At 47.7% G+C, this 24875-nt stretch overlaps 1 protein-coding gene across 1 annotated transcript in view; it reads right to left on the reverse strand.

The window, feature by feature from the left end:
* The window catches only part of LOC138278708 (CD5 antigen-like), a 223189-nt gene that overhangs the window by 26629 nt on the left and 171685 nt on the right, over positions 1–24875 (reverse strand). The window contains exon 5 of the mRNA XM_069219289.1: positions 16419–16739. Within this exon, the coding sequence (XP_069075390.1) occupies positions 16419–16739 (321 nt within the window). The remainder of the gene's footprint in view (positions 1–16418; positions 16740–24875) is intronic.

Below are 24875 nucleotides of genomic sequence, written 5' to 3' on the forward strand. Positions count from 1 at the left end.
GAGTTGGCCTCCGACGTCGTGGGACCCTCCTTTGTAACTCTGCCTGGACTCCGGTTCACAAATCTTCTAAGTGCTTGTTCGGGTACTTCTACGGGTGCTGCCTGCTTCTGTGGGGGCTCTCTGAGTTGCTGAGCGCCCCTCTGTCTCCTCTTTCAAGGGACAACATCCTGGTCCTTCCGGTCCCCAGCAGCACCCAAAAACCTCTACTGCGACCCTTGCAGCTAGCAAGGCTTGTTTGTGGTATTTCTGCATTGGAACACTTCTGCAACCTTCAGCGCGACGTGGGACATCTTCTATCCAAAGGAGACGTTCCTAGTCCTCTTTGTTGTTGCAGAACTCTAAGCTTCTTCCACCCAGAGGCAGCTTCCTTGCACCTTCATCCGGGGTTTTCTGGACTGCTGCCCCCCCTGGACACTATCCCGACACTTGGACTTGGTCCCCTTGCCTTGCAGGTCCTCAGGTGCAGGAATCCACCTTCAGTGCCTTGCTGGTGTTTGTTGTTCTTGCAGAATCCCCCTATCACGACTATTGTGCTCGTTTGGGGTAGTAGGTGTACTTTACTCCTACTTTTCAGTGTCTTGGGGTGCGGTATCTTGGACACCCTGACTGTTTTCTTACAGTCCAAGTGACCCTCTACAAGCTCCCATAGGTCTGGGGTCCATTTGTGATTCTCATTCCACTTTTGTAGTATATGGTTTGTGTTGACCCTAAACCTATGCTTGCCTATTGCAACCTATTGTAATTCTACACTGTTTGCATTACTTTTCTTACTCTTACTTACCTGTTCTAGGTTTGTGTTCATATAACTTGTGTATATTACTTACCTTCTTACTGAGGGTACTCACTGATATACTTGTGGCATATTGTCATAAAAATAAAGTACCTTTATTTTTAGTAACTCTGAGTATTGTGTTTTCTTATGATATTGTGCTATATGATATAAGTGGTATAGTAGGAGCTTTGCATGTCTCCTAGTTCAGCCTAAGCTTTTTTGCCATAGCTACCTTCTATCAGCCTAAGCTACTAGAAACACCTCTATTCTACGAATAAGGGATAACTGGACCTGGCACAGAGTGTAAGTCTACCACAAGGTACCCACTATAAGCCAGGACAGCTTCCTACAGCTCCACACTAGGGCAGGGCTGCTGTCCTAAGTGTTGTGAGGCGTTGCAGGGTTGCTGCACTAAAGTTTCTCTGGGAGGGTTGGAGGGATGATCCATGTTAACTAGATTGGTGCATTTTTTCTCACCAATATTAGTTATCCCACAGAGAGGTACTTCCACCTCAGGGAGTACAGCTGTGCCAGCTGATGGTTCCCTTGGTACAGGTGCCACCCTAGGAGATGTTTCTCCCACCACAGAATTTTATCCTGAATGGCAGGGTGGTTAGGGGATACTTTGATGCCCTTTTCACCTGTTGTTGGAGAAGGATCCTGAGTTTTCTGGCCTTTGTCTCTCCTTTGCTTTTTCATTTCAGTTGAAATGAGAGGAAGCAATTCCTTAGGGATACCCAGCATGGTTGCATGGGTATTAAACTCTACCTCAGCCCAACTGAGGCCTCTAGGTCATTACCTAAAAGACAGTCTACAGGTAAGCTAGGTGATACTGCCACCTGCTTAGGGCCAGTAACTCCACCCCAACTAAACTGAATTATAGCTAAGGGAAGGAACTTAGTGGAGTTATGGACATCAATAATCTTGTACTGTTGTCCAATGATGTGTTGTTCAGGAGACACTAGGTTTTCAGTCACCAAAGTGATACTGGCACCTGTGTCCTTGTAGGCTTGGGCCTCAACACCATTTATTGAAGCTGTCTGCCTGAACTTATCCATTGTAAGGGGACAAGCAGCCAGTGTGGCAAGGCCAATGCCACTAGGTGTGATAGAAACTGTCTTGGGACTGACTACCCCAGTTTCTATGATGGACACATAAGTGAACCCAACTACACCCTTATTTTGACTGTTGCCAGCAGTCCCACCACTATTACCACTACTGCTAGGGGCACTAGAGTTTGATGTATTAGTGGTAGTAGGCTCATGGGGTTTACCTGGGCAGGAGTAAAAAAAATTCTAGCTATCGCGTCAAGAATTTTCAATTCTATTAAGGACACGGAGGCGAGGATTATGCTTTCTCTTTCTTTACTGACTTAAACAGCAGCCAATCAAATACAAGTAAAAGAAAAACTACACATTCCATGATGCCATAACATCCTATCACATGGTCCAATCACTATCCATGTCTTCTGTAACAAGTCCTTTGACCCATGATGTCACTTCCTCGTTCTTTGGTCAGAACAGATAAGATCAACTTGAAAACGAAACTTCTTATGCCATCCCGAAGTCTGGAGATATGAACACCTTCTCTTCCTGGATCTCCTTCTTCCGGAAAACTTTAACCCTGGAGCCTCAACGGAGGTAAATCCTTACAACCAAACTTTCCTATGAGGATAGGAATTTCAGGAATTCTTCTGCTCAGAACCTGTAACAACAAACAGGCAGGTAATATCTCAACATTGAGAATGTCTCAAATAAACTTTGTTTCTGCAAAAGATATTAAAAGGGAGGGATAATAACAATAACCCATATATTCATATAATTGATATTCCATATTCATTGTTTTTAAATAGAAAGGGTGGGATAATCCTCGCCTCTGTGTCCTTAATAGAATTGAAAATTCTTGACGCAATAGCTAGAATTGTTTTTATTCTATATCAGGACCGGAGGCTCTGATTCTGCTAGTTTAAAGCTGCTATATTACCACAGTAGCTACGTCCAATACAGGTTTATGATAAAATTTACGAAAAGTATTCTCTGAAGACCAATCTGCTGCCTTCATAATGTCTTTCAATCGTGAACCCAAGGCAAAGGATTTTGAAGCCATAGCTCCTCTAGCCGAATGGGCTCCAAGTACCGAAGTATCAATACCTGCTTCACTCATCAACCATCTCATCCATCTGGCCAGAGCGGCCGAGGTCACTGGTTTAAAGGGTTTTGCACCGCAATTAATAATTGACCCTTCACATCGTGTCTAAACTCTGCCGTGACTGCCTCGTAATCCTTTAAACATTGAACTACGCATAGCTTTGAATTTTCAGTGTATATTGGATATGATACCGACCTGTAATTCGTTTTAGTCCTTCTTCTCACGGTAAAGGTGACACCTTCTAGAGAAAATGTTCTACCAGCTAAATCCAAAGCTCTGATGTCAGAAACTCTTTTGCAAGAGATAAGACATAATAGCCTGGTCAGATTAGCTGAAATCTGTTTACGGGACAAATACCTGTTAGCAGGCCAAGAATCCAAGAATTTTACTACAATGTTAACATCCCATAAAACAGAATATTTAGGTTTTGGTGGTTTAGAGAGGCGAATACCTCTCAAAAGCTTGCAAATTAACAGATGCTCACCAATAGGTTTACCTTCTATAAGGGAATGTCGAGCTGAAATAACTGATCTAAAGTTATTCACCGTTCGATACGCCGGACCAGAACTAGCTAGTTCTGCTAGGAAGTTAACAATCAGGCCAAGATGCGCTTCCAATGGATTGGCGCCCCTTCCATCACACCAACCAGACCTTCTGCGCCAGGCTGAATCATATCTCTTATGGGTGCTACCGGCCCAAGCCTGCTTAATGAAGTCCGCAGCTTGCTTCGATACATCTGGGGTACTCCATCTAGACCTGAAACTAACCAGGCTAGTAGAGTCAACTTCCCTGACAAGATCAGTGGATGTTGATGGCCCTCCGGACTCAATAGAAGATTCCGACGAGGAGGAATTAGAAGAGGAGAGGCACAGGCTAAATGAAGATCTATGGGGAACCAAGGCTGTGCTCTCCAAAAAGGGGTCACCAGAATAATTTCTGTCTTCTGTCTCCGCATCTCGGACAAGACCCTGGCAATCATCAGAAATGGGGGAAATGCATACCCCTGAAACTGGGACCAATCCTGAAGAAAAGCGTCTGTCTTTAGCGCACAAGGGTCTGGACGCCAACTGAAGAATTTTGGAGTTTGACAATTGAGACGTGATGCAAAAAGATCCACTTCGCAACTGCCCCATTCTCTGATTATCTGAGAAAATATCAGCGGGTCCAGTTTTCAGTCGCTGGAATCCGGAAGGTATCTGGAATTCCAGTCCGCTACTATGTTCTGATCCCCAGGAAGATATTCTGCTAAGACTACTAGATGTTGAGATAGGCAATAATGCCATAAATCCTTGGCAATTTCTGCCAGAATCTGAGACTTCGTTCCCCCTAATTTGTTGACATACCTCACTGCTGACACATTGTCCATGCGCAGAAGTATGCAACAATCTGTCTTCTGCGGAGATAGACTCTTTATGGCAAAACATCCTGCTAGAAGTTCCAGGCAATTGATGTGAAGGGATTGTTCCCATTCCGACCATCTGCCCCCCGTCACAAGGGAGTTGCACCGAGCCCCCCAGCCCCATCTGCTGGCATCAGATTCTATTACCACTTCTGGATGAGAGCCGAAAATCGCTCTGCCATTCCAAGCCTCCATATGATGAAGCCACCATTGAAGCTCCGATTTCACTTCGGCAGTGTAGGAGGCTGGACTGGCTTGTAGTGAGTACCAAGGGGTACTTACACCTTGCACCAGGCCCAGGTATCCCTTATTAGTGTATAGGGTGTCTAGCAGCTTAGGCTGATAGATAATGGTAGCTTAGCAGAGCAGCTTAGGCTAAACTAGGAGACGAGTGAAGCTCCTACAGTACCACTAGTGTCACTTGCACAATATCATAAGAAAACACAATACACAGATATACTAAAAATAAAGGTACTTTATTTTTATGACAATATGCCAAAGTATCTCAGAGTGTACCCTCAGTATGAGGATAGCAAATATACACAAGATATATGTACACAATACCAAAAATATGCAGTATAGTCTTAGAAAACAGTGCAAACAATGTATAGTTACAATAGGATGCAATGGGGACACATAGGGATAGGGGCAACACAAACCATAAACTCCAAAAGTGGAATGCGAACCATGAATGGACGCCAAACCTATGTGACCTTGTAGAGGGTCGCTGGGACTATTAGAAAATAGTAAGGGTTAGAAAAATAGCCCACCCCAAGACCCTGAAAAGTGAGTGCAAAGTGCACTAAAGTTCCCCAAAGGACATAGAAGTCGTGATAGGGGAATTCTGCAGGAAAGACACAAACCAGCAATGCAACAACAATGGATTTCCAGTCGAGGGTACCTGTGAAACAAGGGGACCAAGTCCAAAAGTCACAAGCAAGTCGGAGATGGGCAGATGCCCAGGAAATGCCAGCTGTGGGTGCAAAGAAGCTGCTACTGGACAGTAGAAGCTGAGGATTCTGCAGGAACGACAAGGGATAGAGACTTCCCCTTTGGAGGATGGATCCCACACACCGTGGAGAGTCGTGCAGAAGTGTTTTCCCGCCAAAAGACCGCCAACAAGCTTTGATAGCTGCAAATTGTACTGTTAGGGTTTTTGGATGCTGCTGTGGCCCAGGAGGGACCAGGATGTCGCCAATTGCGTCTGGGGACAGAGGGGGCGTCGAGCAACACAAGGAGCCCTCTCAGAAGCAGGCAGCACCCGCAGAAGTGCCGGAACAGGCACTACAAAGAGGAGTGAAACAGTGCTCACCCGAAGTTGCACAAAGGAGTCCCACGTCACCGGAGGGCCACTTAGAAAGTCGTGCAATGCAGGTTAGAGTGCTGTGGACCGAGGCTTGGCTGTGCACAAAGGATTTCCGCCGGAAGTGCACAGAGGCCGGAGTAGCTGCAAAAGTTGCAGTTCCCAGCAATGCAGTCTGGCGTGGGGAGACAAGGACTTACCTCCACCAAACTTGGACTGAAGAGTCACTGGACTGTGTGAATCACGTCGACACAGTTGCTGGATTGAAGGGACCTCGCTCGTCGTGCTGAGAGGAGACCCAGGGGACCGGTGATGCAGTTCTTTGGTGCCTGCGATAGCAGGGGGAAGATTCTGTCGACCCACGGGAGATTTCTTCGGAGCTTCTAGTGCAGAGAGGAGGCAGACTACCCCCACAGCATGCACCACCAGAAAAACAGTCGAGAAGGCGGCAGGATCAGCGTTACAGAGTTGCAGTAATCGTCTTTGCTACTTTTTTGCAGTTTTGTAGGCTTCCAGCACGGTCAGCAGTCGATTCCTTGGCAGAAGGTGAAGAGAGAGATGCAGAGGAACTCTGATGAGCTCTTGCATTCGTTATCTAAGGAATTCCCCAAATCAGAGACCCTAAATAGCCAGAAAAGAGGGTTTGGCTACTTAGGAGAGAGGATAGGCTAGCAACACCTGAAGGAGCCTATCAGAAGGAGTCTCTGACGTCACCTGCTGGCCCTGGCCACTCAGAGCAGTCCAGTGTGCCAGCAGCACCTCTGTTTCCAAGATGGCAGAGGTCTGGAGCACACTGGAGGAGCTCTGGGCACCTCCCAGTGGAGGTGCAGGTCAGGGGAGTGGTCACTCCCCTTTCCTTTGTCCAGTTTTGCGCCAGAGCAGGGCTGAGGGGTCCCTGAACCGGTGTAGACTGGCTGATGCAGAAATGGGCACCAAATTTATTTCTCTTTGGGTTTTCCTCTTTCTTGCATTTTGCAGCACACATAGAAAAAAGAAAATGCCTCAGGGGACTGTATTTTGTGCAGGAAGGTGCACTTTCCTGTTTACAAAGCAGGTACCCTAGCACCTTGGGGCAAGAGTGCCTGCGCTGGTTCCAGGGAGCACATTGTGCAGCAGCGCTGGCAAAAGGCAGGAATGCGGCATATTATTTTAAGTACAGCACATTCCTGCACTTTCCCTGTCACACAGCGCAGCAAGGTGGCTTGCTACGCTGCATCACTTAATGATAAATCTGCCCTTGTCATTTCATGCATCAGGCCAGATAAAAACATAACTCAACACAAAAACAACCAAAAAAATAGCACAACAGAACACACCTGCACAACAAATATGCCAACAGAATTCAACACTATATAGGTGAGGTAGCAAGAGACATAAGGTGAGCTAGGGAGAAACGTTAGGTGAATAATGTAGGAAGCAGGCCTGGTGTGTGCGAGGTACCTATGGTACTTACACCTTATACCAGGTCCAGGTATCCCCTTAGTAGTGTAGTGTAGTCAGTGTCTAGAAGCCAGGCTCTCTAGAGGTAGCTGTGGATGAGCAGCCAAGGCCTATCTAGGAGACATGCAAAGCTCATGCAATACCACTGTCGTCACACTTAGGGGCATATTTATACTCTGTTTGCCTCAAATTAGCGCCATTTTTTTTTACGCTAATTCAACGAAGCTTAACTCCATATTTATACTTTGGCGCTAGGCCCGTCTACAGTTAAAAAACAGTGTAATATAGTGGAAATCACTTAGAGAATAATGGGTCTGGGGGTGCACAAACCATATACTAAAATGGAATGCGAAAGTCGGACCCCACCTAGGTAAGTGGAGTGTATAGAGGAGAGCTGGAAGTACTAGGAAAGCCCAAAGGTAAGTACCACAACTCTCCCCAGCGACCAGGAAAGCAGGAGTAAATCACTGAAGTTTCCCAAAAAAAACCACTTGGAAGAAAAGAAGAAGAATGCAAAAACCAAAAGAGACTGCAAGACACCAACAGTGGATTCCTGGACAAGAGGACCTGTGGAATAAGGGAAACAAGCTCAAGAAGCACATACGAGATCAGGAAGGGCAGGAGCCCCTACCCACCAGAAGGAAGGTACAAGAAGTAAGTCAACGGTGAGGAAGAAGAGTCACTGCTGCACCCCAGAGGACGGAGTCTAGTTCCTGGGTGATGCAAGTGATGTCTCACGCTAGAAGAAGGATTGCAGTCGGGTTTGCGTCTTCGGATTCCACCAACAAGCTTTGGCACATGCAAAACTCATGGTTGGCGGAAAGTGGTGCTGTCAGGGACCAGGAAGGCCCAGGAGGACTCTACCCAGGAGGGGGAGGCAGAGGGGACTCACAGCAACACAGAGAGCCCACTGAAGGAGAGGCAGCACCCACAGGAGTCCCACAGGACAGGGACACAGAAGTCCAAGATGGAGCCTCATGCAGCACTACTAAAAGGGATCCCACTCCACAGGAGAACCTCTCAGGAAGCTGTGCATCACAGGAATGAGTGCTGAGGGCTGGAGCTTCAAGATGCCTGAAAATCCAGTGGAAAGGATGCCAACAAGCCTTGGCAGCTGCAAATGACGAAGTACACTGGGGTACTGTCCTGCGTGGGAAGGCAAGGGCTTACCTTCACCAAATTTAGACAGTTGGAAGAGAGGACCATCGGGACCACTTGAGTCTACCACCCGTGTTGCAGGATCCACGTAGCTCATCAGGAGAGGGCGTCTACGTAGCCAGTCATCATTGCAGTTGGTGACTGCTGATGCAGGGGAGTGACTCCTTCACCCCAAGGTTTCTTGTGCAGACTGTCTACAGGCTGTCTTCAGAGGATGCACGACCGGGAAATTGTTGCAGTTGCAGGCAGGAGCCAGAAATACAATGTTGCAGGCAGAGTCTTGCTTCTTTGTTGCAGCTTGTAGGGTCCTGGAGCATCTTGATACATTTTCTTCCACCAGAAGTCAAAGTAAAGGTTGTAGAGGAGTTCTGCTGGAGTCTTGCAAGCCAAATCTGAGGAACCACCCAAGAGAGAGACCCTAAATTGTCCTGAAAGGGGGATTGGTCACCTAGCTGGGTGACCACCTATCAGGAGGGGGCTCTGACGTCACCTACCTGCACTGGCCACTCAGATGCTCCCAGAGTTCCCTGCCAACCTTGTTTCCAAGATGGCAAAACCCAGGGACCCTCTGGAGGAGCTCTGTGCACCACCCCTGGGGTGGTGATGGACAGGGAAGTGGTCACTCCCCTTTCCTTTGTCCAGTTTTGCGCCAGTCCAGGGACTGGGGGTGCCCGAACCGGTGTAGACTGGTTTATGCTAGGAGGGCACCAAATGCTAATGCCATTCAAAGCATAACCAGTGGCTTGGGGAGGCTACTCCTCCCAAGCCTGTAACACCTATTTCCAAAGGGAGAAGGTGTAACACCCCTCTCCCAAAGGAAATCCTTTTTTCTGCCTTCCTGGGCTGGAGCTGATTAAGCAACCAGAGCAACCTGTCTGTGAGGTGGCAGCAGCTTGGGCTGCCTGGAAAACCTCAGAAGGCTGCAATGGCAACACTGGGGGTCCTCTACAAAGCCCCCAGAGTGCATGGGATCACACAACTAATGCTTGCAAATACATTGGGTATGATTCCAACATGTTTAATACCAAACATGCCCATATTCGGAGTTACCATTATTTAGCTTGATATAGGTATTGACCTATGTCCAGTATATGCATAAAATGGCATCCCGCACTCACGAAGTCCAGGAAATTGGGCCTGGAGTTCGTGGAGGCACCTCTGCTAGTGCAGGGGTGCCCTCACACACAAGTACTGTGCAACCTGCCTTCTGGGTTGGAAGGCTTGCAATAGGGTGACTTATAAGTGACCTGGTGCAGTGTAAAATGGCTGTGAAAGGGTGCTTGCACCTTTTCATGCAGGCTGCAATGGCAAGCCTGGAGACACTTTGCATGGGCTCCCTATGGGTGGCAAAATATATGAGGCAGCCCATAGGGATCCCCTGGTGAACCAATGCCCTGGGTACCTAGGTACTATATACTAGGGACTTACAAAGGGGCACCAGCATGCCAAATGTGGAGTGAAATACATTTCCAGCAACCATTTTTAAAGGAGAGAGCATAATCACTGGGGTCCTGGTTAGCAGGAGCTCAGTGAACACAGTCAAACACAATGACAAACAGGTAGAACAGTGGGGGTAACAATGCTAGAAAAGGACTACTTTCCTACAAATAATAAAGGGTGAGTGTAGGAAGGTAGCCTCTTTCTAGCCTTGTTACCCCCACTTTTGGCCTGTTTGTGAGTATATGTCAGGGTGTTTTTATTTGCTCACTGGGCTCCTGCTAGCCAGGGCCCAGTGCTCATAGTGGAAACCCTATGTTGTCAGTGTGTTTGATATGTGTCACTGGGACCCTGCTAGCCAGGACCCCAGTGCTCATAGGTTTGTGGGCTATATGTGTTCCCTGTGTGGTGCCTAACTGTATCACTGAGGCTCTGCTAACCAGAACCTCAGTGTTTATGCTCTCTCTGCTTTTTAATTGTCACTACAGGCTAGTGACTAATTTTACCAATTCTCATTGGCACACTGGAACACCCTTATAATTCCCTTGTATATGGTACCTAGGTACCCAGGGTATTGGGGTTGCAGGAGATCCCTATGGGCTGCAGCATTTCTTTTGCCACCCATTGGGAGCTCAGACAATTCTTACACAGGACTGCCATGGCAGCCTGAGTGAAATAACGTCCACGTTATTTCACAGCCATTTCCACTGCACATAAGTAACTGATAAGTCACCTATATGTCTAATCCTCACTTGGTGAAGGTTGGGTGCCAAGTTACTTAGTGTGTGGGCACCCTGGCACTAGCCAAGGTGCCCCCACATTGTTCATGGCAAATTCCCCAGACTTGTGAGTGTAGGGATACCATTACACACGTGCACTACATATAAGTCAACACCTAAATGTAGCGTCACCATGGTAACTCCGAACATGGCCATGTAACATGTCTAGGATCATGGAATTGTCACCCCAATACCATTCTGGTATTGGGGGGACAATTCCATGCATCCCCAGGTCTCTAGCACAGAACCCGGGTACTGCCAAACTTGCTTTCCGGGGTCTCCACTGCAGCTGCTGCTGCTGCCAACCCCTCAGCAGGTTTCTGCTCCCGTGGGGCCTGGGCAGCCTGGTCCCAGGAAGGCAGAACAAAGGATTTCCTCTGAGAGAGGGTGTTACACCCTCTCCCTTTGGAAATAGGTGTGAAGGGCTGGGGAGGAGTAGCCTTCCCCAGCCTCTGGAAATGCTTTGATGGGCACAGATGGTGCTCATCTCTGCATAAGCCAGTCTACACCGGTTCAGGGATCCCCAGCCCTGCTCTGGCGTGAAACTGGAAAAAGGAAAGGGGAGTGACCACTCCCCTGACCGGCACCTCCCAGGGGAGGTGCCCAGAGCTCCTCCAGTGTGTCCCAGACCTTTGCCATCTTGGATACAGAGGTGTTGGGGCACAATGGACAGCTCTGAGTGGCCAGTGCCAGCAGGTGAAGTCAGAGACCCCTCCTGATAGGCGCTTACCTCTCTCAGTAGCCAACCCTCCTTTTTGGGCTATTGGGCTATTCCTCAGATAACGAATGCAAGAGCTCACCAGAGTTCCTCTGCACTTCCCTCTTCGACTTCTGCCAAGGATCGACCGCTGACTGCTCCAGGACGCCTGCAAAACCGCAACAAAGTAGCAAGACGACTACCAGCAACATTGTAGCGCCTCATCCTGCCGGCTTTCTCGACTGTTTCCTGGTGGTGCATGCTCTGAGGGCTGTCTGCCTTCACCCTGCACTGGAAGCCAAGAATAAATCTCCCGTGGGTCCATGGAATCTTCCATCTGCCAAAGCAGGCACCAAATTACTGCATCACCGGTCCTCTGGGTCCCCTCTCATCCTGACGAGTGTGGTCCCTGGAACACAAGAGCTGGGTCCAAGTGTCTCCCGCAGTCCAGTGGCCCTTCTATCCAAATTTGGTGGAGGTAAGTCCTTGCCTCCCCACGCCAGACAGTAATCCTGTGTACTGCATGATCTGCAGCTGCTCCGGCTTCTGTGCACTTTTCCAAGGATTCATTTGTGCACAGCCTAGTCTGGGTCCCCAGCTCTCGGCCCTGCATTGCCCAACTCACTGAGTTGGACTCCGACGTCGTGGGACCCTCCTTTGTGACTCTGAGTTGACTGATCACCTCATATCTTCTAAGTGCCTGTTCTGGTACTTCTGCAGGTGCTGCCTGCTTCTGCGGGGCTCTCTGAGTTGCTGAGTGCTCCCTCTGTCTCTCCTCCAAGGGACAAAATCCTGGTCTTTTCTGGTCCCCAGCAGCACCCAAAATCCTCAACCACGACTCTTGCAGCTAGCAAGGCTTGTTTGCGGTATTTCTGCGTGGAAACACACCTGCATCCTCCCGCAGGTCGTGGGACATCTTCTAACCATATGAGAAGTTCCTGGCACCTTCCGTTGTTGCAGAATCTTTGGCTTCTTCCACCCAGAGGCAGCCCTTTAGCACCTTCCTCCGGGGTTTAGTGGGCTCCTGCCCCCCCAGGACACTTGCGTGACTCTTGGACTTGGTCCCCTTCCTTTACAGGCCCTAAGGTCCAGGAATCTGTCTTCAGTGTTTTGCTGGTGGTTGTGGTTCTTGCAGAATCCCCTATCTCGACTATACTCTCTTTTTGGGGTAATAGGGTAAATTTACTCCTACTTTTCAGGGTCTTGGGGTGGGGTATCTTGGAAACCCTTACTGTTTTCTTACAGTCCCAGCGACCCTCTACAACCTACCATAGGCTTGGGGTCCATTCGTGATTCGCATTCCACTTTTGGAGTATATGGTTTGTGTTGCCCCTGGGCCTATTTCTACCTATTGCATTCTATTGTGATTCTACATTGTTTGCACTACTTTTCTTACTGTTACTTACCTGTTCTGGGTTTGTGTTCATATAATTTGTGTATATTACTTACTTCCTAAGTGAGGGTATCCTCTGAGATACTTTTGGCATATTGTCACTAAAATAAAGTACCTTTATTTTCAGTAACTCTGAGTATTGTGTTTTCCTATGATATTGTGCTATATGATATAAGTGGCATAGTAGGAGCTTTGCATGTCTCCTAGTTCAGCCTAAGCTGCTTTGCCATAGCTACCTCTATCAGCCTAAGCTGCTAGAAACACCTTTATTCTACTAATAAGGGATAACTGGACCTGGCACAAGGCGTAAGTACCACAAGGTACCCACTATAAGCCAGGCCAGCCTCCTACATTGGTGGTGCAGCGGTGGGATAAGTACTTGTAACTGCTCTACCACTTTGTCATTTGGTGCTTTTCATAAGAAAAACTTATACCAAATACTTCAGTATATGTACATTGAACCGAAACAGTTTACTTTTCTGATCTAAAACATTCTACTAAGTTTCTGAAAAGTTCTGAAAACTTTTAAAAGTTTTCTAGAAGTTTGGAAAAGTTTTTCTCTCTTTGTGTTTTCTAAAGTTCTAAAACATTTTCTCTCTCTGTATTAAACCTTTTCTATCATGTCTTCAGTAGGGCTCACTCCCAAAGTTGTTCAGGCACCTTATGAGAGTCTAAACTACAAAAGTTTGAGGGGTCTCTGCTTAGAAAGAGGTTTAAGCATTGGTAAGAATCCTACAAAAGAGTTTCTCTTTAACCTGCTCTTAGAAAGTGACCAGAATCAGTCTGGCCCATCTCAGGAAGAGGGGGTAGGAGGGGAGGGTGCCCAGTCAGACTCAGAGGAGTTCCCTGAAGAGATTGGGGAGGGTTCTTACAAAGACCTGCCTTCTAGTAGGCCTCCTAGTGACACTGGTAGTGGGAGAGGTTTACACATAAGTAGGGCATCTTTCACTCCTAAAGGCCAGGTTCCTAGGATCCAGACAGTTAGGGACAGGTCTCTCTCTGCCAATTCCCAAATCTCCTCTGTGTCCAAACATTCCCAAGCCTCCCACCCTGAGGATAACTTAATGGAAAGGGAACTCAGAAAGCTGAGGTTGGAAGAGACCAGACGGAAGCTTAAACAGCAGCAGCTGGCCTTAGACAGGGAATCCCTAGACATAGAGAGGGAAAGACAGAGAATGGGGTTAGGTTCCCATGGTGGCAGCAGCAGTGTTTCAGATAGCAATCCTGTTAGAGAGAAGATTCCAGAAACCTGCATAAGATAGTCCCCCCTTACAAAGAGGGGGATGACATCAATAAGTGGTTTGCTGCACTTGAGAGGGCCTGTATGGCAAAGGGGGTCCCTCAAAGGCAGTGGGCTGCTATCTTGTTGCTATCTTTCACTGGTAAGGGTAGGGATAGGCTCCTTACTGTTAGAGAAAGTGATGCCAATAATTACAAAGTTTTGAAGGATGCACTCTTGGATGGATTTGGCTGAACCACTGAACAATACAGGATTAAGTTCAGAGACACCAGAAAAGAGTCCTCTCAAGAATGGACAGATTTTGTTGACTGTTCAGTGAAGGCCTTGGAGGGTTGGTTCCATGGCAGTAAAGTATCTGACTATGAAAGCCTGTATAATCCGATCCTGAGAGAGCATATTCTTAACAATTGTGTGTCTGATTTGTTGCGAAAGTACTTGATAGACTCAGATCTGACCTCTCCTCAAGAATTGGGAAAAAAGGCAGACAAATGGGTCAGAACAAGAGTGAACAGAAAAGTTCACACAGGAGGTGACAAGGATGGCAAGAAGAAAGATGGTGAGAAATCTCAAGATAAGCATGGGGATAAAGGTAAAACTAAAGATCCTTCCTCAAATCCTAATCACTCCTCACGGGGGTGGGGATAAATCATCTTCTTCCTCTTCTTCACTACCCACACATTAAAAAGCCTTGGTGCTATGTGTGTAAAAATAAATATTTCCACTTAGACAATGAAGACTTGCCTGGCATGTTACTCCCATATTTCACTGTATATATGTTGTTTTAGTCTATGTGTCACTGGGACCCTGCCAGGCACTGCCCTGTATGTGTTCCCTGTGTGATGCCTAACTGTCTCACTGAGGCTCTGCTAACCAGAACCTCAGTGGTTATGCTCTCTCATTTCTTTCAAATTGTCACTGACAGGCTAGTGACCAATTTTACCAATTTACATTGGCTTACTGGAACACCCTTATAATTCCCTAGTATATGGTACTGAGGTACCCAGGGAATTGGGGTTCCAGGAGATCCCTATGGGCTGCAGCATTTCTTTTGCCACCCATAGGGAGCTCTAACAATTCTTACACAGACCTGCCACTGCAGCCTGCGTGAAATAACGTCCACGTTATTTCACAGCCATTTTTACTGCACTTAAGTAACTTATAAGTCACCTATATGTCTAACCTTCACTTACTGAAGGTTAGGTGCAAAGTTACTAAGTGTGAGGGCACCCTTGTACTAGCAAAGGTGCCCCCACATAGTTCAGGGCAATTTCCCCGGACTTTGTGAGTGCGGGGACACCATTACATGCGTGCACTACATATAGGTCAGTACCTATGTATAGTGTCACAATGGTAACTCCGAACATGGCCATGTAACATGTCTAAGATCATGGAATTGTCACCCCAATGCCATTCTGGCATTGGGGGACAATTCCATGATCCCCCGGGTCTCTAGCATAGTACCCGGGTACTGCCAAACTGCCTATACGGGGACTCCACTGCAGCTGCTGCCAACCCCTCAGACAGGTTTCTGCCCTCCTGGGTTCCAGGCAGCCTTGGCCCAGGAAGGCAGAACAAAGGATTTCCTCTGAGAGAGGGTGTTACACCCTCTCCCTTTGGAAATAGGTGTGAAGGCTAGGGAGGAGTAGCCTCCCCCAGCCTCTGGAAATGCTTTGATGGGCACAGATGGTGCCCATCTCTGCATAAGACAGTCTACACCGGTTTGGGGATCCCCCAGCCCTGCTCTGGTGCGAAACTGGACAAAGGAAAGGGGAGTGACCTCTGACCTGCACCTCCCAGGGGAGGTGCCCAGAGCTCCTCCAGTGTGTCCCAGACCTCTGCCATCTTGGATTTAGAGATGCTTATCATGACACCGCAAGGTGGCCTTGCATGTCTTGATAAATCATACTTAAGGGTTGCATCGCAAGTGCAACCTGTTGCAGGGTGCAAAAGCGACACAACCTATTCATAAATAAGGCCCACAGACTCCAGAAGAAACACCCTAGTACTGGATTTGAGCAGATAACAAACAGTGGCTTGTAAAGGCTATCAATTTCAGCCATTATAAACTTTATTTTAAATAAAATAAATCAACACAATGAAATGAAAAGGCACTTACAATCTCTTAATCCAGCTTGATAAATTACTTTGACAACTCTCTCTGCTTTCTGCTATCTGCCTATCTGTTCTGTCTTTTATCCTCCGGTTCACCTTTTATGCATCTCTAACCATCACCTGCCCAACTCACAATCTCCTTTACAAGACCTAGGTATTGAATTTCTCCAAAAATCGACTGAATCCTACTCAAGATACCTGCTTGTTGATTGACTGTGTAAGATGTGCTGCCTCCTCTCATGAATGACCTAGCAGAGGCATTTCTCTTACAGGGTAAATACTTCCCATGATGCTACAGTGCACAAAAGAGACACAGACACTATGATTGGCTGCTACTATCAGTTAGTCATCCTACATCACTCTATGGGATACCCAAATTGTTGTGAATCACCAAGTGATAGACTTGCAGATGAGTCATCACCACACAGCCACCACATCCAAGCACTGCCCATTGCTTCAACAATCACATTACTGCATTTTCATATTTCATTATGTTAGTTTTCATAAATTAATTGTTCCTCTAAGGCTTCTTTCTCTTACCTGTACATATCACTCCAGCATCTTTTCTGAACGAGCAGTCATTATATCCCCATTCACCATGAGTACAATCGAAGAAAGATGTCTCCGCTCCTGTGCATTGAACCTGACTCAGCCACACTGGGTGCCATCCTCCTCCAAACACTCCATTGGCCATTAGCACTCTTAAAGCAGATCCGCATCCAAGGTGTCTACAGACCACCTCAGCATCCTTCTTATCCCAGTCAGTATCGCAGACTGTTCCCCATCGCTTTCCATGCCTGACCTCTATCCTCCCACTGCATGCGTCACCAGCATTGACCAAGCGGATCTCATCAGCATCACCTGTGACCAGTGGGAGAGAAGGGAACAGATACTGAGTACACTGACCACTTCCAGAAGGCAGACATTCAAAGGTGAATAAAGAGATATATCACCAGCCACCAGGTTCCTCCTTGAACTCACACACCAGCAAACAGATATAAGAAGCTGCACATTGTCCAGCGCTAAACCCTGAATTGATATATTTGGATACGATCTAAAAGGTCAGAGACACATCTTAAAACCTCATGAAGTCCATGATGCTAATACAACCTTTAGACATTCTGAAATATTAGCACAACCTCACCGTTAAATACATAAGTTTATTAATTGTGTTCAAATAAGCTGTTTTTGATTTCTAGTACAACATTAGTTGCTAGCCTTCGCCATCATGTGCACCTGCAAAATAAAATCATTTTCTTGGGAGCTTTTTGATTGGATAACTTTAACGACATTAGAGTCACTCTCAGAAGAATGTTTTATTATTAGACTGTAGAATTCAGCAGTGAGTAATTTCACACTTAGGGCCCAATTTAGAGTTTGGCAGATGGAGAAAAGGCAGTCAAGGTGGTGGCGGACTTTATGTCCACCACACTACTTTTACTCCACCTGCCAGATTCAGAGTTCACCACCAGCCCTGTGGGAACTCTATGTGTTTGTATGAACCACGATCACTGTGCTTCATTGTGAGAAAGTAGCCTCTTTCTAGCATTGTTACCTCCACTTTTGGCCTGTTTGTGAGTGTATGTCAGTGTGTTTTACTGTGTCACTGGGATCCTGTTAGCCAGAACCCCAGTGCTCATAGTCAAAACCCTATTTGTCAGTGTGTTTTGCCTGTCTCACTGGGATCCTGCTAGCCAGGACCCCAGTGCTCATAGTTTGTGGCCTATGTGTGTGTTGTCTGTAGTGCTTACTGTGTCACTGAGGTTCTGCTAATCAGAACCTCAGTGCTTATGCTCTCTCTGCTTTAAAGTTTTCACTGCAGGCTAGTGACTTCTTTTTCCAATTCCAATTGGCACTTTGGAACACCCTTATAATTCCCCTGTATATGGTACTTAGGTACCCAGGGTATTGGGGTTCCAAGAGCACCTTATGGGCTGCAGCATTACTTTTGCTACCCATGAGGAGCTCAGACAAACCTTACACAGGACTGCCACAGCAGCCTGGGTAAAATAGTGTTGACACTATTTTACAGCCATTTTTCACTGCACTTAAGTAACCTATAAGTCACCTATATGTCCAGCTCTGGCTAGGTGCAAAGTTACTAAGTGTGAGGGCACCCTTGCAGTATCCAGAATCCCTTTGTGCACAGCCAAGCCGAGGTCCCCAGCACTCCGTCCTGTGACGCACATCTTCGTGAGTTGATCTCCAGCGTCGTGGGACTCCTCACAGCAGTGTTGAGGCGACCGTTGTGTTCAGCTCCTTTGAACCCATGTTAAGAGGCTCTTGTGGATGGTACCTTTTTCGTTGTGGGCCTTCATCCTTGCTGAGGGCCCCATCTGTCCACTCAGTCTGAGTTTTGACATCCTGGTCCTTCCTGGACCCGGGTAGCACCTTTTTCACCTAACCGCGACCCTTGCATGTAGCAAGGCTTGTTTGCGGTACTTTTGTAAAGTTTCTTCACTGCATCTTCCAGCACGACGTTGGACAGTTCCTGCAAGAAGTTGGACCTCCTAGGTCATTCCGTCGGTGCAAAACCAGCATCTGTTTCCAACCGGAGGCAGCCATTTTGCACCTTCATCCTGGATTTAGTGGGCTCCTGCCCCCCCCCCCGGACACTTCAGTGACTTTTGGACTTTTTCCCCTTTCTTTGCAGGTCTTTAGCTTCCATAATCCATCTTCAGTGTCTGGCAGAGTGGTGTAGTTCTTGCAATATCCTTTACTTCGACTTCTGTGTGTCTTCTAGGAAAGTAGTATCATTTTACTCCTACTTTCCATGGTCCTTGGGGTGGGCTACCCTTTACTCCTTTGGTGTTTTCTCATACTCCCAGCGATTCTCTACACACTAGTCCTACCTAGGGGACATTCCCATTTCGCATTCCACATTTTGGAGTATATGGTTTGTGTTGCCCCTAGGCCTATTACAGTCTATTGCATTCTATGGTAATTGCACTGTTTTCCTGACTGTTTACTTACCTGTCCATCACCACCGCAGGGGTGGTGCTCAGAGTTCCTCCAGAGGGTCCCTGGGTTTTGCCATCTTGGATTCAAGGTTGGCAGGGAACTCTGAGAGCATCTGAGTGACCAGTGCAGGCAGGTGACGTCAGAGCCCCCTCTTGATAGGTGGTCACCCAGCTAGGTTACCAATCCCGCTTTCAGGGCTATTTAGGGTCTCTCGCTGGGGTGGTTCCTCAAATTCGGCTTGAAGACTCAAGCAGAATTCCTCTGCAACCTTCACTTCGACCTCTGACCAAAGAAACTGTATCCAGACCCTCCAGAACCCTACAAGCTGCAACAAAGAAGCAAGACTCTGCCTGCAACATTGTCACCACAGCTCCTGCCTGTGACTGCAACAATGTCCGGGTCCTGCATCCCCCTAAGACAGCCCATCAACAGTTTGCACAAGAAAGAAGAAGGAATCTCCCTTGGGGTGAAGGAGTCACTCCCCTGCATCAACAGGCACCAACTGCAACAACAACTGGCTGTGTGGATCCCATCTTCTGCTGAGCTGCATGGATCCTGCAACACGGCTGGTGTACTGAAGTGGTCGGGACGGTCCTCTCTTCCAACTGACCAACTTTGGTGAAGGTGAGTCCTTGCCTTCCCACGCAGGACAGTACCCCTGTGTCCATCGCAATTTGCAGCTGCCAAGGCTTGTTGGCATCCTTTCAATGGGATCTTCAGGCATCTTGAAGCTCCAGCCCCAGCACTCCTCCCTGTGATGCACAGCTTCCTGAGTGGTTCTCCTGCGGCGTGGTATCCCTTTTCATAGTGCTGCATGGGCTCGTTCTTTGACTTTTGTGTCCCCGTCCTGTGGGACTCCTGTGGGTGCTGCCTCTGCTTCTGTGGGCTATCTGTGTTGCTGAGAGTCCCCTATGATTCCCCCTCCTGGGTAGAGTCCTCCTGGTCCTTCCTGGTCCCCGGCAGCACCACTTTCCACCAACTCCCAGTTTTGCGTGTAACAAGGCTTGTTGGTGGAATCCAAAGACGTAAACCCGGCTGCAATCCTTCTTCCGGCATGAGACATCACCTGCATCCTCCAGGAACTCAACTCCATCTTCTGGGGTGCAGCACTGACTCTTCTTCTCCACCGTTGACTCACTCCTTGCACCTTTCTTCTGGTGGGTAGGGGCTCCTGCCTTCCTGGACTCTGCTGTGCTTGTTGGACTTGGTCCCCTGCTTCCACAGGACCTCTTGTCCAGGAATCCACTGTTGGTGTTTTGCCGTCTCTTCTGGGTTTTGCATTCTTCTTATTTTCTTCCAAGTGGGTGTTTTGGGGAAACTTCAGTAATTTACTCCGTGCTTTCCTGGTCGCTGGGGGTTGTTGTGGTACTTACCTTCAGCTTTCCTAGTACTCCCAGCTCCCCTCTACACACTCCACCTACCTAGGTGGGGGTATGACTGTCGCATTCCATTTGTTTAGTATGTGGTTTGTGCTCCCCCAGGCCCATTATTCTCTATGTGATTTTCACTATATTGCACTGTTTTCTAAATATGTTTATGCCTATTTCTGCATACTAGTGTACATAATTTGTGTATCACTTACCTCCTAAGGGTGTAAAGTCTCTATTGTATTTTTGGTATTGCGTCACCAAAATAAAGTACCTTTATTTTTGTAACACAGAGTATTTTCTTTCATGTGTGTAAGTACTGTGTGTGACTACAGTGGTATTGCATGAGCTTTGCATGTCTCCTAGATAAGCCTTGGCTGCTCATCCACACTACCCCTAGAGAGCCTGGCTTCTAGACACTGCCTACACTACACTAATAAGGGATACCATTACCTGGTAATCTGGAATTGCATTTCACTCTTACCTCCATTTGGGCCTACTAGGCCCTGTGATACTCAATTATAACAAGGCCTGTTTGTTGAACTTCTCATTACTTATATACAAATGAATAGTATTTACTGTTAATATGCATCTTCACTTGGAGCGCATTATGTTGCAAGGCTTGCCAGTAAGACAGCACTCATGAAATACCAATGCACGCTAAGCTGGAGCAATATGCATGATGAAATGTACCATCCTGTGTACCTGCTGCTTCTCTCGGATGGAAAGTTCCAACTTACAGTATGCAACACGTAGGCTATGTTCTGCAACTTCCCTCAAGTATTCTATCATACCTTATTTGGTATGGTACCTAGACATTAACGTTAACACCTACCTCAATGTTCAAGAACTTACCATATATTGATGACAAGAATTGATGTAATGTATGAACACGCCTTCTGGTTTGCACGAATAAAAGATCATGCATTACTTCCTGTATGTAAACTGCTGGACTTGGCCACTCAAGCCCCAGTCTCCGTGCATTTAATAAATCCTCCTGCTTTTATCTTAAGGCTACCTGGTCTTTGGTTTGTTCCTGAGCTAAAGGAAGCTTCAACATCTTGGTGGAGAATGCGGAGCTGCTTGGATTAATGGCCTCCCCTGCCTGGCTCCCAGCTGTTTGGGGGACCATCCGGCTCCTGTGGTCTTCCCGCTCTGCTGCGTGGGCCCTTTCCAGGAGGGGAGCCAGTGCTGTGGTGGGTATCTGTCAACTCCTGGTCACCTCTTGTAGGAGGCTGGACTGGCTTGTAGTGAGTACCAAGGGGTACTTACACCTTGCACCAGGCCCAGGTATCCCTTATTAGTGTATAGGGTGTCTAGCAGCTTAGGCTGATAGATAATGGTAGCTTAGCAGAGCAGCTTAGGCTGAACTAGGAGACGAGTGAAGCTCCTACAGTACCACTAGTGTCACTTGCACAATATCATAAGAAAACACAATACACAGATATACTCAAAATAAAGGTACTTTATTTTTGTGACAATATGCCAAAGTATCTCAGTGTGTACCCTCAGTATGAGGATAGCAAATATACACAAGATATATGTACACAATACCAAAAATTTGCAGTATAGGAATAGAAAACAGTGCAAACAATGTATAGTTACAATAGGATGCAAAGGGGACACATAGGGATAGGGGCAACACAAACCATATACTCCAAAAGTGGAATGCGAACGACGAATGGACCCCAAACCTATGTGACCTTGTAGAGGGTCGCTGGGACTGTAAGAAAACAGTGAGGGTTAGAAAAATAGCCCAACCCAAGACCCTGAAAAGTGAGTGCAAAGTGCACTGAAGTTCCCCAAAGAGCACAGAGGTCGTGATAGGAGAATACTGCAGGAAAGACCAACACCAGCAATCCAACAATGATGGATTTCCAGACTAGAGTACCTGTGGAACAAGGGGACCAAGTCCAAAAGTAACGATCAAGTCGAGAGCGGGCAGATGCCCAGGAAATGCCAGCTGTGGGTGCTAAAAAGCTGCTACTAGGCAGTAGAAGCTGAGGATTCTGCAGGAAAGACAAGGGCTAGAAACTTCCCCTTTGGAGGATGGATGTCCCACGTCATGAAGAGTCGGGCAGAAGTGTTTTCCCGACACAAAACTGCAAACAAGCCTTGCTATCTGCAAATCATGGGGTTAGGGTTTTTGGAAGCTGCTGTGGCCCAGGAGGGACCAGGATGTCGCCAATTGCGTGATGGGACAGAGGGTTTGTCCAGCAAGACAAGGAGCCCTCTCAGAAGCAGGCAGCACCCACAGAAGTGCCGGAACAGGCACTACAAATTGGAGTGAAACGGTGCTCACTCGAAGTTGCACAAGAGAGTCCCACGCCGCCGGAGGACAACTTAGGAGGTCGTGCAATGCAAGTTAGAGTGCCGTGGACTCAGGCTTGGCTGTGCACAAAGGAAATCCTGGAAAAGTGCACAGGAGCCGGAGTAGCTGCAAAAGACGCCGTTCCCAGCAATACAGTCGGGCGTGGGGAGGCAAGGACTTACCTCTACCAAACTTGGACTAAAGAGTCACTGGACTGTGGGAGTCACTTGGACAGAGTTGCTGGATTCAAGGGACCTCGCTCGTCGTGCTGAGAGGAGACCCAAGGGACCGGTGATGCAGTTCTTTGGTGCCTGCGGTTGCAGGGGGACGATTCCGTCGACCCACAAGAGATTTCTTCGGAGCTTCTAGTGCAGAGAGGAGGCAGACTACCCCCACAGCATGCACCACCAGGAAAACAGTTGAGAAGGCGGCAGGATCAGCGTTACAGAGTTGCAGTAGTCATCTTCGCTACTTTGTTGCAGTTTTGCAGGCTTCCAGCGCAGTCAGCAGTCGATTCCTTGGCAGAAGGTGAAGAGAGAGATGCAGAGGAACTCTGATGAGCTCTTGCATTCGTTATCTAAAGGAATTCCCCAAAGCAGAGACCCTAAAAAGCCAGAAAATAGGGTTTGGCTACTTAGGAGAGAGGATAGGCTAGCAACACCTGAAGGAGCATATCAGAAGGAGTCTCAAACGTCACCTGCTGGCCCTGGCCACTCAGAGCAGTCCAGTGTGCCAGCAGCACCTCTGTTTCCAAGATGGCAGAGGTCTGGAGCACACTGGAGGAGCTCTGGGCACCTCCCAGGGGAGGTGCAGGTCAGGGGAGTGGTCACTCCCCTTTCCTTTGTCCAGTTTCGCGTCAGAGCAGGGCTGAGGGGTCCCTGAACCATCTGTGCCCATGAAAGCATTTCCAGAGGCTGGGGGAGGCTACTCCTCCCCTGCCTTAACACCTTTTTCCAAAGGGAGAGGGTGTAACACCCTCTCTCTGAGGAAGTCCTTTGTTCTGCCTTCCTGGGCCAAGCCTGGCTGGACCCCAGGAGGGCAGAAACCTGTCTGAGGGGTTGGCAGCAGCTGCAGTGAAACCCCTGAAATGGCAGTTTGGCAGTACCCGGGTCTGTGCTAGAGACCCGTGGGATCATGGGATTGTGCCAACAATGCCAGGATGGCATAGAGGGGGCAATTCCATGATCTTAGACATGTTACATGGCCATATTCGGAGTTACCATTGTGAAGCTATACATAGGTAGTGACCTATGTATAGTGCACGCATGTAATGGTGTCCCCGCACTCACAAAGTCCGGGGAATTTGCCCTGAACAATGTGGGAGCACCTTGGCTAGTGCCAGGGTGCCCACACACTAAGTAACTTAGCACCCAACCTTTACTAAGTAAAGGTTAGACATATAGGTGACTTATAAGTTACTTAAGTGCAGTGAAAATGGCTGTGAAATAATGTGTGCACTATTTCACTCGGGCTGCAGTGGCACGCCTTTGTAAGAATTGTCAGAGCTCCCTATGGGTGGCAAAAGAAATGCTGCAGCCCATAGGGATCTCCTGGAACCCCAATACCCTGGGTACCTCAGTACCATATACTAGGGAATTATAAGGGTGTACCAGTATGCCAATGTAAATTCATCATCTAGATATGCTGCACTAAAAGCTTCCAGCCCTTGCAGGACTGTGTTCACCAACCTCTGAAAAGTGGCAGGTGCATTTTTCAATCCAAAAGGCATTACTGTGAATTGGTAATGGCCTCCAATGGTTGAAAATGCAGTTTTTGCTTTTGCATCTTCTGATAATTTGATCTGCCAATACCCTGCAGTCAAATCAAAAGTGCTTAGATACTTGGCAGATGCCAGTGTATCTATGAGCTCATCTGCCCTGGGTATAGGGTGAGCATCAGTTTTGGTTACCTGGTTGAGACCTCTGTAGTCTACACAAAACCGCATTTCCTTCTTTCCATCCTTGGAAAGAGATTTTGGTACAAGTACCACAGGAGAGGCCCATGGACTTTCAGAGTGCTCAACCACTCCTAGTTCAAGCATTTTCTGCACCTCTTGCTTTATGCAGTCTCTGACATGGTCAGGCTGCCTACAGATCTTACTTTTGACAGGCAAGCTGTCTCCAGTATCTATAGTGTGCTCACACCAAGAAGTGGTACCTGGCACAGTAGAGAAGAGTTCAGAAAACTGACCCAGGAGATTTATGCAGTGGTCTTTCTGCTCAGCAGTAAGACAATCTGCCAGTACAACACCTTCCACTAGAGCATCTTGTTCTGTGGAAGAGAAGAGATCAGGGAGACGGTCACTCTCTTCTTCCTGTCCCTCATCAGTTGCCATGAGCAGGGTGAGCTCAGCCCTGT

Source organism: Pleurodeles waltl, unplaced genomic scaffold (assembly GCF_031143425.1).
Source record: "Pleurodeles waltl isolate 20211129_DDA unplaced genomic scaffold, aPleWal1.hap1.20221129 scaffold_54, whole genome shotgun sequence".
Lineage (NCBI taxonomy): Eukaryota > Metazoa > Chordata > Amphibia > Caudata > Salamandridae > Pleurodeles > Pleurodeles waltl.